This window comes from Apteryx rowi, unplaced genomic scaffold (genome assembly GCF_003343035.1).
Source record: "Apteryx rowi isolate R43461 unplaced genomic scaffold, aptRow1 scaffold_270, whole genome shotgun sequence".
In the NCBI taxonomy this organism is placed as follows: domain Eukaryota; kingdom Metazoa; phylum Chordata; class Aves; order Apterygiformes; family Apterygidae; genus Apteryx; species Apteryx rowi.
The window spans coordinates 173,019-189,052 of NW_020449086.1; the positions used below are offsets into that span (position 1 = coordinate 173,019).

Consider the following 16,034-nt stretch of genomic DNA (forward strand, 5'->3'; position numbering starts at 1 on the left):
CTAGAATTTGGCCTTGAATGAGACAGAAAGAGGGGAAAAAAAACCCCTGCACACCATGAAATTCAGAGCAGCAGCTGGAACTCCATCCTCCATTTATACCCTGCTGAGACCTGTGCATCACACCAGCGCCTCAGCTTCCAGCACGCTCTTGGCAGGCTGAACTATCACAAACTGTTTCAACCCTCCTCCAGTTTCCCAGTTTCCATCAAGACTTCACCGTGTGTCATGAGGATTTGAGATCTGGATCTAGTCAGCGTCTGTATCTCACTTATACTCTATCTTATTTGTACATAGTCACCAAAGTGACAGAGAAGAGGAAGGAGTGAGAGTAGTTCAAGACTTCCTAAGAAAAGTACATTACTTTAATTAAAGACCTTTTAAAAGACTCGTATTAACCCAAATGACTGCTACCTGGTTTTCAGCCCTTTCAGCCCTCACACCCTGTTTCAGGGACTTCTCTAGAGGGGAAAAAAAGAAACATTCAACAATTCATCAACAAACAAAAACAAATCGCTATTTGCTTGGCAAATTACCATACCAAATGGTCTTTAAAGCTGTTACACTTGAATAAATACAGTTTATGTCAATATCATCTGTAAATTGCCTTCCTTAGGCTGAGAGAGAAGAGAATGGTCCATTTTCAAGGAAGACATCTTAAAAAAGAAAACCATTAACTTGATATTTAATCAATGTAAAAGGAAACAGGGAAGTAAAGAATTCATTTTCCTGCTACTTCACCTGTCCACAACTTGCTTGCAACTTAYCCATTTTTAAATTATGCTTCATATATCCCACAAACAGCTAGAAAACAACAGATCCAAGGGAAAAAAAAATACGAAAGGATGACCTATAAAGAAATCCATCCAAAGAATAACAAAAGGGGTCGGGGTAGGGAAAGCAATTTGTTTTTTTTTCCACAGTACCTTCTTTTACAAGGAGTTTCCTACCTGATTCTTTCAAGAGGATTTTATTTTAGAACACAATTTTTGAGGTTTGTTTTGCTGTAGCTGAAAAATGACACCACTACTCCCTGCTTTTTCTTTTGAACAGCACAAATAATTATTGCCAAATTATAAAGCTACAAGAATAAGCAGAGCGCTGAGTAGAAACGGTCCAAATGCAAGATTCTGGACTGAGACAACATGGCCTCCATAAAGGTCCCTTCAAAATTAAGTACAGCATAGATTCAAAGTCAATTCTAAAATTAAGGACTAAAATAACCGCATTTGACTACAGAATGACACAAGATGCACCCCAGCAAAGGACTGAACACAAACTAAATATTCATTAGGTTTAAAAATTAATCCAGATCATGTCTGGCTTTACAAGCATTACAGCATTAAAAATACAGGATAGACTCTTTTTTTTTTTAATAGCATGTGAATATGGAATTTAATTGGTTACTAAACTGTCACGATAAATTCTCTTGCAAGTTATTCAAATGGTGAAACATCATCAACACACACCGTTACAGCTGTCAAAACAGAGCCTGAGAAGGTTTTGGTTACAATTATCAGATTACTGCAATTACGAACTGTTTTCATAATCATTTAAAAATTACAGAAAGAAGGTTCTGGCTAGGAAAAGCAGTGCTAGACTAGATCAGTCATCCACACTCTATGAAAAAGTAATAGCAATAGGCTCCCTGAATGCAGAGAAACACATCTACTGTATCTCAGTTTGTCCAGCTTGCTTAACTGACTTGGAAAAAACACACCCTTTCCAAATCATTAAGGACCAAACTAAATCATAAATTTAGGTAGCATAAAAAGCCACATTTTACTTTTATAATTTCTGCAGATTTCTAATTTATTTTATATTTTTTAATCCACTGTGGTCCCACTCTTGTGCAGTGTTGCACAGTCCATGCACCACATGAAAGCTTACACTGTGCGGCATACAGGTCTACACACATGCAAACAAGTCTTCATCTGGCTGCAACCTGACTAAAGGTTTAAGAGTTATTTACAGGCATAATTTCAAAATGAAAAAGATTCAGTTCCCAAATCTCATATCTGCAAGCAAAGACCACCCCTGAGAACGAGAAATAGAAACATGTCCATGGATTTAACAGCATCGGAAAAATTAAAAAATAAAGTCAAAAGCAAAATTCTTAATACTATTTTCTTCCACTTTAGCATCTCAAAATACACTTCACTAAAATATTAAAGTAGCTGTGCATGGTGCGATGCACCAGGCCAATGCCAGAGATGGTGACATGTAGGTGGAGAAAGGCCAAGACCACCGCCAGAAGTGTCTCCAACTCTACAGCAGCTGGATCACTCACCTTTTCCTCCCCTCTGCTGCTTCTCCCTTCCTTCCAACGCATACCAGCCAAGCAAAAGCCCAAGCTGCTGAACAAATCCGAGAACTAGATGATGTAAACTGATACTGCAATGTTTACATCTCCAAAATCAACATCTACGTTTGCTCTTAGCAAGGCTACGCTACAGGGCCGGCTTGGCAACATGCTAAGGGTAGGTGCAGAGCTCCCAGTTAGGGGCTGTCTCATCTCTGGCTCATTTGGAACAAGGGCTGAGCTCACCCAACTTACCCACAAAGGGTTTGAAGATGGTCTAGAAGGGGAAAAAAAATCCCGAAAAGATAACTGTCAACATTACTTTTTCTTCCCCTTTCCCAATTTAAATTCTTCATCCCAAACAGGCTAGACTGCCTCGTACGCACAATTTCCAGTATCTGCATAGAAAGTCTTTACCAAAAATCCAGGTTTCAGCATAGTTTATTCTTGCATAAAAAGCTGCAGTCTGTGGACGAAATGTATAACTATTTTCAGTGAAACTTTAAGTACTCAGAGGTACTCTTTTGCGTGAAATGAGTTTACATAAACTAGTAACCTTTCCCTTAGTTTTTGTTCCTAATGGTTTCCTAGCAGGCTATAAAACTGCTTGATTCAAACACCTGAATCCTACTAGGAAAGACTAGAAAGTAGAGCTTTTCTTTTTTCAAATGAGACTTGCTGAATGATATGCTAAAAATTTTTATAAGCTTTTTTCATAGCTAACTTATGGAAAAACACCCCAACACCTTTTACAGCTAGCTGGCACATCTTTCTACAGCATTAATAGTGTCATTTATGTTCTTCTCTTTCAGCTTTCTTGCTTACCAATTTTTGATTACATTACGCCATCTAACTTAAGGATTCTTCATTTTACCAGCAGGAAAGAACTTCGGCCAGCTGCTTCATGTGTCACATCATTTTTATCCTGATTGCCTGATAACATTAAAAATTCCCTATAGCTAGAAGAGCAATGGCCATACAGCTATTCCTTTCTCAGCATGCTCCATGGAAAAGGCTGGGAGAACTGATGCCACTTTTGTTACAAACAAGTAGAGAACGGTAAATGAAAGCTTTGTGGCACTTGATTCACTAGTTGACCAAAAGTATTTTTTCCACAGGCGAAACATGAAATTGTTGAGTTTTTCCATGTCAGCCAGTTTAGGAGTTTTTCAGCCTATTGTTTTTCATGCCTCACTGTAGGAGTCAACTGATTTTCATGCCGAATGTAATAGAAAAAAAGAAACCTATGCATTTGAATACCACATCACACTATTACGGTGTCTCAAATCACAGATTATTCTTTCACAAAGAGAAAAATGCAATTCTACCTCTTCTTCTTTCCCACCAGGATTTGGGCAATTCCACAAAACTTTCTTAGGCTCTAAACTAGTAGTTTTTTTTTTAATATCGGTAGCACATAATACCCACAGAACCAGGAATTTACTCTTAGCAGGTCCACAAAAGCTAACGAAGCAAAGCAAACCTACTATTAGGTTGCTGAAGCCAGCCTATGTAAAATGTATAGGGGTTTGCAAACAGATACAGTTGACTAAGTGTTCCAAAACCTTGCCACGGTGATAACATTGCTGTTAAATATTAAGTGATTCTTGCATCTTATCTGCAGAATGAAAGTTATAGAACAGCATATCTTAAATCAGAAGTCTTGAGAACTAAAACATTATATATTTAAAAATGAGAGATACACAGTTTAAACAAAATGAAAATCCTGAGCTTTCAAAAATAAACATGTATAAAACACACACACACACACATATATAGCATATAAACTTCACATGCTTCTGAATTAACATTCTTAAAGATTTAAAGCTTAAAAACTAGATAATTCATTTTGAAGGGAGATGTGCCAGCCTCCTATCCACTTGCTCGAGACACAGCAGTGGGGAAGGCATCCTACAGCAAAGTTCCCTCTCCAGATGTGGAGGCATTTTAAACCTCTGCTGTTCATCAGCCAAGCTCATTTTGCAGTTCAGACCTAAACTTAACCGTAAATTAAGCTGGGACTAAAGAGTTCAGAAGCGGACTTGCCTTCTGGTATCAAATACGTAAGAAAGGGAAAGCTGGGGAAACGGCAAGCAGACCAACCGCAACTAGCTACCTGAGCAGGTCTTGCACTGGTGGAGGCCAGTGCAAAACACCCTTCTCCAAGTATCATGATGGATTTCATTTTTCATGTGTGAACTTAGGCAGAGGTCACTTTTTCGCACAAAAACTGCAAGGGGCATGTGGTACAAAATCAAAAGTACAACCACATGTTACATCTAGTTACTACTTTTCCTTCTCCCCATTTTTGCCCCAGACAAATACCAGAAACAAATGTAACCACTTCATCCATACACTGGAGATGCAATGTAACATTTTAAAATAAGAAACTGTAGCTGTACAACTTATTTTGTCAAAAGACACTGGGCAAGAACAGAGAAGTAACTGTCATCACATCAGACTATATCGCGCTAGTAATGGAAAAAACTAGTTTCTCCAAAAGAGGCATATACTATGAAGCCCGTGATCTATGTGTAAGGCATCTTCATTTTTGTGCCTACAGAAACCACAAGGTTTTTAGTGTTTGGGTTGTTTTTTTTTATTTAGATAGACAATTCTAAAAGCAACTTTAAGAGCAACATTAACCAGTGTTTAACATTCAGTAAAACTGAAGATACTTTCAGACTGGACTACTGGAAATAACTTCTAAGCATGGTCCCACAGGGCAAAGATGGGTGTTTTCCTTCACCAATGAAGAGGGTTTTTCTTTTTAATAGGGCATTAGCTGCTGGACAAAGCAGACTGTGCTGCTCCAAGGGGTTCACTAGGTCTTGGCCAAGAAGGAAGACCCTGGCCCCTGCTGTTAAGAGCGCTGCTAGAGTTCTTCAACCAACTCAGTGTCCCATCCCCTTCCCCCCATACGCCAGAGAAGGGGCCTTTTCCACAAATACAGAGTTTACGCTAAGCTTTAGCCAGCACAGTTAGGTCACCTCCACAGTGTATTTTTTGTCTGTACTTCTAGCTGTGCCAGCAAAGCTTTTAATGGTAACCTTTTAATGGCACCTCCAGGTACCAGCAACGTTAAGGGACTCTTGAACCCAAATGAAAAGAGCAACATTTTACCAGAGTGCTTCTACACTGCCAGTATATTGCCTGTGTTCAAATTCGGATGGTTTTTCCAAACCAGCCTGCTGGGGAGAGGATTCTTGAGAAACAGCTGCAGACCGGTTATGAGAGAGAGCTGTACTTGCAAAGATAAATTACCTCTGTAATGTCTCTCCCCCCCCCCACCTTTAAACACAACCTTACACACTGTAGCAGCATAAGAACACCGAAAGCAATTTCTTACCAGGTATCTACAATTCTACTACACCTTTTAATAATTCCTTGTAATTTCAGATGCTAACGGCTATCACTATTTCTACCTCTAATGCCCATAATAACTCAGCTCAAGGAAGAAGGAAAAAAAGGCCTCTCCTTTTAGGAGAGGTGCATGCACTCAAGCGCTCTCGCAGCCTCTCACATAGCTCACATAGACACGCCAGCTGCTAACACTACTACACCATAACGGAGCTGTTCATACACCGATGAGTACATCATTCGCTGCTTATAGATTCCACAGTATGTGATATTCTATGCCAAAAAATGTATATAATATAAACACTGCCATATGCGTGTGAGTTTGTTTTTTTTTAAATAAGAGTTTCTGTTGTACTCTTCCTGGTTTCTGTATTTTTTAGAAGCAAAAAATGACAGCAGATTGTAAAAAAGCCTGCTTTTTTTTTTTTTTTTTTTTTTTTTCAGTTCTGAGAATGAGTTTTACTGTTGTCACTGAGGTTAAACATTAACAATTTGCTCGTCTAGCTTTCTTTAAAAATTACTGCAGGGACATGATTTTCTCTTAACCTGATAGGTAACCCCGCAGAAACAACATTAACGCGTAACCTCATGTCACAGTTACGATAAACACGTAGTACAGCTAAAAAGGACAGCTTCAAACACCAAACAATATCTAAGCCTGAACTAATCCTGAACACAAACATGGCTATGTGGAGCATATGGCACCTGTGATAAAGTTGCAGACTTGCCCTGCTAGACACCTCAGCTACACAGCTGCGTGCCCACGTATATACTCCTCCCTGCCTGCCACCTCCCTTCCACGACAAGAACCAGGCAGCAACATCTGTGCAGCAAAACACAGTGATCAACAGCTTTGCTTCCCAGCAGCCTAGCACAGAGCTGGGCGTCAGCTCTGCACAAACCAACCACAGTTGCCGGGAGGAAAGACAGGCTTTAAGGATCCTGCCGCTCGCGGTTTGCCACAGCTGCCTGATTTTGCATAGATCAAGAATGGGACTTCTCTACCCCAAACTGTCTATGAGCAGACAACTTTGGAAAATCTGCTTCCACCACATTCTTGCCCACAAATGCATTTTGCTGGAGCAGTGTAGCTCTATCTTAGTCTGCCTGTGAGAATGCCACATTGCGGACTGATATCTGCCCGTACCAGCCAGTTGCTCCACCTCAGTGTGTGCTACGTACATCTTTTATCATGGATTCCAATAACTACAGTAGCCTAAATTGCAACACGGAACAAAACGGGTCCTTTTTTCACTATGACATACCACAGGGGAAAAATCTGCACGTTGTGTTCGAGCCTGAACAAGATGGGTATTCTCCCATTTTTTTGAGGCTCTGGCATCTCTACATTACAAACACTCCTTTGCCATCATCACTCTTTAGATAGGCAGTAAGTCAGACCCTGACTTCCCTACCACTCTGCATTTGAACCGGGGCCTTAGAAAGACACCCAACACTTTAAGAAAACTCTTCCTCACTTTGCTGTAGTCTACTAAGTAAAGAAGAATGTCTTAGCTGCATTCCTACGTACTTTACGGAGATACCTTTTATGCTATATTTTAAAGGTATTAAAAAGCCTCATGCTGTCATTCATTATGACTACGCACAAAAAGAAAATGCTGAGGAGAATTTATGCAGCTCATTAAAAGCTTGTTTCCTGCTCTTCATGTTGCATCTTGCATTTGAAGTAGCAAACTTTTTTCTCCTAAAAAGCAGCGAGGGGATGCCCCTCTGTTCAATATGCATTCAGATTCTGGAAAACTAAGTGATCTGGAGAAATGTTCCCTTCTGTACCAGGTCAGGTATCTCACGACAGCAGTATTCCAGAGATTTCAAGATGCTTGGTCTTAATACAACTTGGAACTGTAAAACACCTCCATCACCCAGCTCCGTGCCCCCAAAACAAACCAAAAAATCCTTGAAAATTCCACATGTTCTGTGAATATCTGTTCTCTGTGGGGGAACTTCAGTTCTGGGCCAGTTCCCCTTATGGGCTGCCCTGGAGCAATAGACTCGGGGCTCAGAAAGGCCGGGCAAGTAAGGAACTGTGAGCTGAAATTCCCCAGTAGCCTCCAAAACAACATGGAGGCTACTGGGGAACTCCAACAAGACACTGTTTCAGCCCTTCTTCCCCTTCATCCGTTGACTGGAATGCAGCATCCACAACACTTGGATTTCTGTATCAACAGGACCAACAAAACAAACGAGTTATGAAACTTGTCTTTAGATCTGGCCTTGAAAGCTGTGAAACAACATGGAACAAAACCAAGTAGCACCATTCACTCAAGGTAGCTTTCCCTCAAGGAAACAGCCCCATCATTACTCTCTTCAGAAGAGACTGTTTTGTTGAATTTACCTTGCTTTAGACAGAAAAGAACACTATGGCCACATTTTACTGGTGCCCAGTGTCACCCTCTTTTCATACTGAAATGAGTGGATGCAACCCCATTTCCAGATTGTTCGGGGTGTAGCTGGTTTGATTTGGCTTTAGGGAGCAGAAACAGAGGGATTCCCAGAGTGGTGTCCACCATTAGCATCCCCTGCAGGGCTGACTCGGTAAACAGCAAGGTGAGCCTGGCAGGGAAGACAGCGGATCACTCAGGTTTCATGTTGCTCTGACTGTACTAACGTATCAGCTACTAACAAAGATTAGGAAAGTGTTTTCAGTCAACATTCCTGCAATCATGCTAATAACGACCACATCTAAAAGGGAGTTTTACAACAATCAGGAATTCTTAGCATCCATATCAACAAAGTACTAAATTATCTATCTGCCAAAAATAAAAATAAAAAAAAAGAAAGAAAAAGCATAACGGGCTCTGCAGATATTTAGTAAGAGCTCTACCAGCCTGAAGAAAGCAGCCTACATCTTCAATAAGCAGCTTTTCATTTAAAGATCCTCCGCTTGTGACTGCCTAAGCAGAGTACATTTTTAACGAAGTCACAAGCAAAAGAGAGAGAGGCTCCACCATTAGGTTCAGGAGCAACAGCCTCGTGCTTCACTGATTGCTGGGTGCTAGCTGTCAGTGAGAGAGGGTCCCAGGCTCTTCCACACACCTCCTGCGTGGCTTTCCACCTATCTCCTAACAGCTGAACTGCATCTGACAAATATCACGCTTCAGCTAACATAAAAGTAAACTTGTCCCCCGTTCTGATCAGTTCTGCTTCTGTTCACAGGTTCCCGAGTGCACCATTAAAGCTGACAGGAGTCCTGTTGCCTGGGGACACGACGAGCATCAGATCATCTGCACATTCCAGAAATGTGCCTAGAGAAGGCTGCAGCTGCAGTCCTGCAGCTCAGCCGGCAGCTTCAAAAAAGAACATGAAAATCTTCATTATAAATAAAACAACACATACTGAGTGACAGCTTCTCCACATAATGGTTCTAGATATAAGCTAATTACAATACTCCATCATTCCAGCAAAACCAAAACCATACCCACTTTATCACACAATCATTTCTTTAAGAATATCTTAAAAATTGCTGTGGCATCCATTGACACATTAGTTTCTCAGTCATCACTCTTACATTTTTTTTAAAATGCTGATGAGCAGCAACGGTCATGTTTTGTCTTCCCAACCCCTCCACCCTTCAGAACAACGAAATCCAAATGCTGTATTAGCTGCCCAGGGTCACAGCATTAGCCAGCACTGGAGCTGACATCGGGATGCAGGATTTTCTTGTTACCTATCCAGCATCCTCCCCTATTTCACATATCCCCTTCACTAGCTGTGCATATTAAAAAAATAGAGCACATGAGAAACGGCAAACCCAAGCAAATGGAAGAAGGCCTCACACCAAGTGATACCCTAAACCCTACAGTGTTCTGTATCATATTACCTCATCGGTAACTCACTGGGATTACACAAATTGCTTTTCTTTTGTTAAAAACAAACAAACAAACAATCTTGTGTCAGCTACTTAACAGAGTATAGCCTCCGACATATTTTAGCAAACTAATTCTGCAGGAGACACTTGGCCTCTCATTCCCATGCAGTATAACTCCAGTTTCTTATCAGGAATATGAATTTATCCTTCAGTGTTGAATAAAAGCATATTTTTATGTGCTCACAGAGCACAAATCTCTTGGACTGAGACAGATACCCCAGTTGATCTGTGTCACCAAAACAGAAGTACCACAAGCACCGAGCTTTCCAGTAAATGTAGCCTGTCTCCTGCAAGAGATTCATTTCTACTGCTCGTGTTCCCTCCTACTCCCTTTTAAATGAGCAATAATCAGACTTTTAATACTGATCTTCAGGCACATAAAGGTTGCCTTCATACTGACTACGCTGAAATGCTCTGACGCAGTTTTACAGCTAAGAGCCTCACAGCATCCTAAAACTGACAGAGGCAAACGCCAATGCACACAACAGAGGTGAGGGAGGGCACAGAAAGGCGAGTACAGATTTTGTCTCCATGTATATCTCAAACAGTAGGTCAGGGGTATGGCCCTTTTACCTGTCCCACAGTACTCAGCCTGGAGACTCAGTCCACTGTCCTAGTTTTCAGTGTGAACCACAGAACGTCTAAAACTTTGTTCTCAGCACCAGGAATCTCTTGTCCACTTTCCAATGTACCAGATGTGCTTCACTGGCCTTACCCCAGCCGTACCCTTGTTTGGTTCATTCGCTGAGGCTGGGGGCTACTGCTCGGACCTGGCTCCCATGGGACCTCCTGCCACCCAAGAAAACAGCTGGGCGACTTCAGAGACTTCAAGCATGTCCCTGGCCTTGGATCTAAGCCAAGTTTCAAGGCCAGTCAGCAGCACTAAGATTTATGCTGTATCCTCTCTTTAGCGTGCTGGCATATTAAAGCAATGCACTGATAATGCAGACCAGTAAATCACGTGAATAAGTGACCATACAAAGAAAAAAAAGATGCTGGAAAACTAAACCTTCATCTCTTTGTTAAGCACTCCCAGCCGCCCCTCTCCCCACACATGGCGAGAGCAGGCAGGTTTAAGGAGAGAACAGTTCAGCTGTTAACAAAGCAATCCGTCTTCCAGCTCTTCCTCCCCAAACCTCGGGGTTCTCTCATTTTGCAGTTTGTAATTTAAAGCCATTTCTTGGCTTCAAAGCTGCAGAGAAGCACCACTGCGAAAAATACTTGGCTAGTGCCAAACTTCTGTTTAGGATACGCCACCATTTTTTCTTCCTGGAGGAGAGGGGAGCAGGCTGGCTGTTCGGTATGGGACTTAAGAGCAAAAAGTTTCTCTCTTCAGCATTTCCGAAATGCCCATTAAAACATCTTAAAAGCTAAAAGGCATTTAATAGATACCTTAAATAGCAAGGCTTCATGAAATACTATGACTGAAGAAAAGCCACTTCCCCCATGCTGAGTGTGAAATTTACTTTACAGAGGATGTTCCCCCCTCCAAACCCTCAGAGAGCAGGCAAATAGTTGTATTCTTTAAAAACACTGCTAGCTGAAAAGTATTTAATCAAGGTCAGTATATTTGCTTGAATTTTGTTCCACGACAGCAACTACAGTCGATCGTTCTTTTTCACACGCTTCCCTACAACCCCCACAGTCCATCCCTAGCCTTCACCTATTCAGCAGATTCACACGCAAGCAGGCACAACCTGCTTCCATTTTATACAGCTGGTTTTCCAATCCAACCAAATACAGACCATTTACCTCTTAAAACGAAGCTGTAAGCAATCATAAAACCTGCTTTACATCGGGCTGGTTATAGGAGAAAAAAAACAAAAAAGAAATAATAAGACATGCCCACAAGGGAGAAAAAAATCATTTTCAGAGAGCTACTAACTTGTCGGATAGGGAGAGATTTGACAGGGAGTAATTAAGACTTTGTTTTTCTAGTTTAAAAAAAAAAAGTTTATGCTGGAAAGAGATCGTGGACACCTCATCGAACAAAACATACAAACAAATCTATCCAGGACGTGTATCCAGACACAATTTTTTTTCCCTGTAATGCGGTGTTAAAATCAACAGAGAATTGTGCCAGAAAAGGAGAGGAGGCATCATGAGGACGTCAAGACTAGGAAGGAATTCTTGATGAAGTCTACAGCCCTCGATAAAAGTTATTCAATTCCATACCTCGAGTGGGCAGCCATCGTGAAGTTTATACCGCCGAAGGTCCTCTCTCCATGAGCGCCTCAGCCCCGCTGCCCACGCTCTACCCCCCTGCCAAAACCTGCTTTGCCATTTGCTGGGCACTTCCCTGCCCGTTTCCTGGTTCCTGCGAATTCGCCACTCTAAAATGTCACTGAGCTCCTCATTCTCGGAGACCCAGTTTCCCGAGCCGGGACTCGCCAGTTGGGTGTTGGATTACACTCATTTGGAAAGACATCCGGGCACCGGGGCCCTCCTCCGGCCCGGTGCATCCAACGCGGCGGGGAGGTGGCAGCAGCTCTTGGATTTGCAGCTCAGGGAGACGCAGCAGTTGCGGTTAAAAGCTGACGCCTTTCTAAAAGCTTGCCGGCCCGAAGCAGCGCGGCCTCGCAGCCAGCCGCTGCGTTACTCGCCTGCTTCTCTGCGGCGAGCCGGCCTCGCAGCGGCGCGAACCCCAGGTGCCCCCATCGGCCGCGCTACCCCTTTTTCAGCAAACTTTGCATGGTACGACCCGACCTCCTTAAATGGACATGTTGTTCTGTCAAGGCAAGAAAACTGAAGGATTGGATTAGCAACGCCCGAGCGCTGCCGCCGGAGCCTATCACGGCCGCAGCGCGGAGCAGCCGCCGCTGCCGCCGGCCCCGCCCGCCCGCCGCGCGGGACGGGACGGGACGGGACAGGACGGGACGGGACGGGAGCCGCCGCGCCTGAGCAGCGCCTTCGGGAGCCGCGGGCGCCCCGCTGCCGGCCCCGCCGCCGGGCTCGCGGCGGCTTTGGGGTCCCGAGGAGAAACGCGCAAAACCGAGCCCTTTGCAGGCGCTGCGAACGCGCCGCGAGGGCAATTCCCCCAATACGTATAAAGCGCCCACAAAAATATATACCCCATCTGGAAATACAGATGCAGCAAATGAAAACCGGAATATACTACCTAACTTGCCCATACTTAAGATGGGAGGTTAAGAAACTTAAAAATAAATAAATAAGCAAGCAACTGGGTCCTAAAGCCGCCCAAGTGTTCGACCTTGCTTTGGAGACTCATTCAGAAAGCAGCAATACTTGTCCTTTGCTCTGGGTGTTCCTCGACACGATTACAACAACAGACTACTCCTACAACTCTCTTCGGCCGGTAATTAACCAAGTATTCAGCAGGCAAAACCATTCGTTCAAGATCCTTCCAACCTCTCCTGGCAGGCTGGGTATAGGTATGATTTCTGGCAACACTGCAAAGTTGCGTTCTTCATATTTTTCTGTCAAAGTACTCAGCAGATGCTGGAAGAATAGAGTCTACGCTGTTTCCCTAGGAAACAATAAATTAGAACAACAACAACAACAGACCATTATATAAAACTTCTACAAACAGGTTATAATTTTAGCAGGGTAGCTTTAAAATATTATAGCTAAACTATCAGGAAACGCTACTGTCAGATGATTATGACAGTTTCCATTCTACTCCTTTCATTCTGCTTATGACTTTCTCAAAACAGATTTTTTTTTTTCCATTCCTTGTCTCTGCCCAGCAAGGAGAGATTATAAATAGAAAACCTGAACAGAACAACTGGCTCTTATTATAAAGTAAGCAGAGAGTACCATTATTATCTTGCATGATCAGGGACCTAACTGCTCCTAAGTGACTGGGGATTTGAGGTGTCAGCTTGATAGCACTTTAATGGAGAATATCTATTATGATCTTGCTGGAAGAAAATATTCTGTGAAATCGCTGCAAGCTATAAATGGAGGTAAAACCACTATCATTTCTGAATACAGGAGTACAGTTTCACAACAACTAACAAACAAACCAACCCATAGGAGCTACAAGGCGACAAGGAAAGATGGATATGCAAGGAGCCACTAAGGCTGGTAGAGTCACTAAGGTTGGTAGCTAATACTTGATACTTTGCAGCAATAGCATTTTTAAATTCAAAGCATGGTGGAAGTATTAAAGAGCTTCTTCAAGAGGAAAGTGTAGCATCTCTCTCTTCCCTGCAAGCCTAACTCAGACTCTTAACTCCAATTAAATTGATACCTGTGACCATTTACATTTTGCACACAGTATACCCACATGGTTAAAAGGACAATTTTGTCAATCCCAAGGAAACACACCCTACCCCCAAACCCACCACTCCATCTGGAGGGGGGCAAATTAACAGCAGACACAGTGACCCTGGTGCAGGAATCTTATGCAGGTACAAAATGAGCAAGTCCTCGTTATTATGAGGACAGCTCAAGCAGGAGGATTCACCAGCTCACAGTCAGAAAAAATATTGTTATGGAGACTATCAGCGCTGGAGCTGGGTTCACAAATGGCTAACTCTTCTCATTCCTTTCACCAATCCTAAAAAATGGCTCAGACGCCAGAGGGTACCTCAGTCCCTGGACTATTGCTGGTCTCTCTCCTACTCAAGTGTCCCATTCTGCCAAGTAGCTAGATAGCTGGATAAAGGGAGGAAGAAAGGCTGAGCGCAGCCAAGTTATCACTTGAAACACAAGAAACTAAAGCTTAAACCCTTACCAAGTCAGGGCAAAAACTTCAAAATCTATCTCCTCTATCTTTGACAAATACTTTGGGCCACTTAGCCATGACCTTCCTGTGGCAACCATTCAATTCTTAGTATTTCAAAAGGTTTAATTGAAATAAAACATAAATTGAAAACAGGCCTTCCACTTTTTTTCTTTTTCTTTTTTTTCTATTTGTCAAAATAGAATCATAATAGGCATAAGGGATCTCCAGAGGTCATTTAATCCAGTCTACCTATTTGAAGCCCACCCAACCAGATCTAGTTGTACCAAGCCTTGCCCAAGGAAGTTTTGAGCATCTCCAAGGATGGAGATCTCACAACTTTTCTGGGCACCTGTTCCTAATATTTAACTGGAATTTCCTGTGTTGCAACTTGTGCCTGTTGCCGCCCATCCTTTCAGGGTTCACCTCTGAGAAGACTCTGCTTCTCTCTTGTCTGTATGCTTCATTAGGTAGCTGTAGACAGCAGTAAGATCCCTCCTGGCCTTCTCCTCCCCAAGCTGCACAAACCCAGCTCCCTCAGCCTCTCCTCTATTTCATGTGCTTCATGGCCCYGGCCATCCTGGTGGCCCTGCTCTGGACTTGCTCTAGTATGTCAGGGTCTGTCTTGCACTGGGGAGCTCAAACTGGAGCCAGTACTTCAAGTGTGGCCTCACCAGTGCCAAAAAGAGAGGAGGAATCCCTTCCGTCGCCCTGCCAGCAGCCCTCCTGCTAATGCAGCCCAGGCTACGGTTCGCTACAAGGACACCTTGCTGACTCCTGTTTGTCTTGGCCACCAGGACATTTGGCCTGCGTTACCCACACAGCAAAGTCAGGATTCTGCTCACTTTCAGTGCTGTGTATGCTACCAAAAGGTAAATTAGACTAAATGCAGCTTTCAAAATATATGTCTTTTTCTTCTCAGGGCTTAATCACAAGCATTTTAAATTGCCACCACCATCCCCCACCCCCCAAAAAATTCCCACATCTTCTCTCAAGCTTATACATCGCTTCAAGGAACTTCATTCTTCTCCCTAAGAAAAGCTGTGGAAAACAAGAATGCAGTGGGTCTGACAGCTTCGGAGAAGAGAATGTATTTAACTGCTGCTAGGAAGTTATTTCTAAATATAACCAAAAGCACTGATAATTAAACATAACATTATCAACACCAAAATTGCATATGCAGCCAGCATTTTGGAGGGGCTTTCCAAACAAAAGAAAAGAGGCTGTGTGCCCTAGCAAGTTATAAATATAATTATCTTCTGCAATTTCTGCCAAAGACACTAGGAAAAGGGGAAAAAGGAAAGGAAGTGATTTACTTATTTCAGAGTATCTACTTATTTTAAAGTAAAATAATTAAGAACTCAGTTTTCTTCATGTACATCTTTCATGCAAGTAAGCACAGAATCCTCCTTTTTGAAGGAAGGGATGCAGTGCAAAGAAAGGAAAAAATTGAAATCTATGCCTCTATCTCAAAGTTTCACCTTCAAGGTTTTGTTTCCTAGATGTATCTAGATGGTTACAGTGCTCTGAACATTAGTAAGCTATTGATAGGAAAAAAGCACTGCCAAGCTGGTGAATTTAAGGTCCTTGCACCATGCCACTCTGGTATTTAGCAAAGAAACAAAAACATACTGCTATACTATGTTCACATCCTGTGCTGTAAATACAGAATATTGACACGGTGAATTACACTTCTGGCTACCCCCCAGTTTCCAAATCTTGCTAAGACCTTTGGAATCTGCACCTCTCTGAGAACCTGCTAACAGGTGCTTTTCATGCCTACTTTAACACACAAATTC

General features: G+C 42.6%; 1 protein-coding gene across 4 annotated transcripts in view; it reads right to left on the minus strand.

The window, feature by feature from the left end:
• Positions 1 to 12,256, minus strand: part of AFF1 (AF4/FMR2 family member 1) — a 107,786-nt gene extending 95,530 nt beyond the window's left edge. For 2 of the 4 annotated variants that reach the window (XM_026068456.1, XM_026068453.1), the window contains exon 1: positions 11,724 to 12,256. In XM_026068456.1, the coding sequence (XP_025924241.1) occupies positions 11,724 to 11,740 (17 nt within the window). In that variant the 5' untranslated portion in view covers positions 11,741 to 12,256. The remainder of the gene's footprint in view (positions 1 to 11,723) is intronic. The other 2 variants (XM_026068455.1, XM_026068454.1) reach the window with 2 other exon arrangements.
• Between the last annotated feature and the right edge of the window lie 3,778 nt (positions 12,257 to 16,034).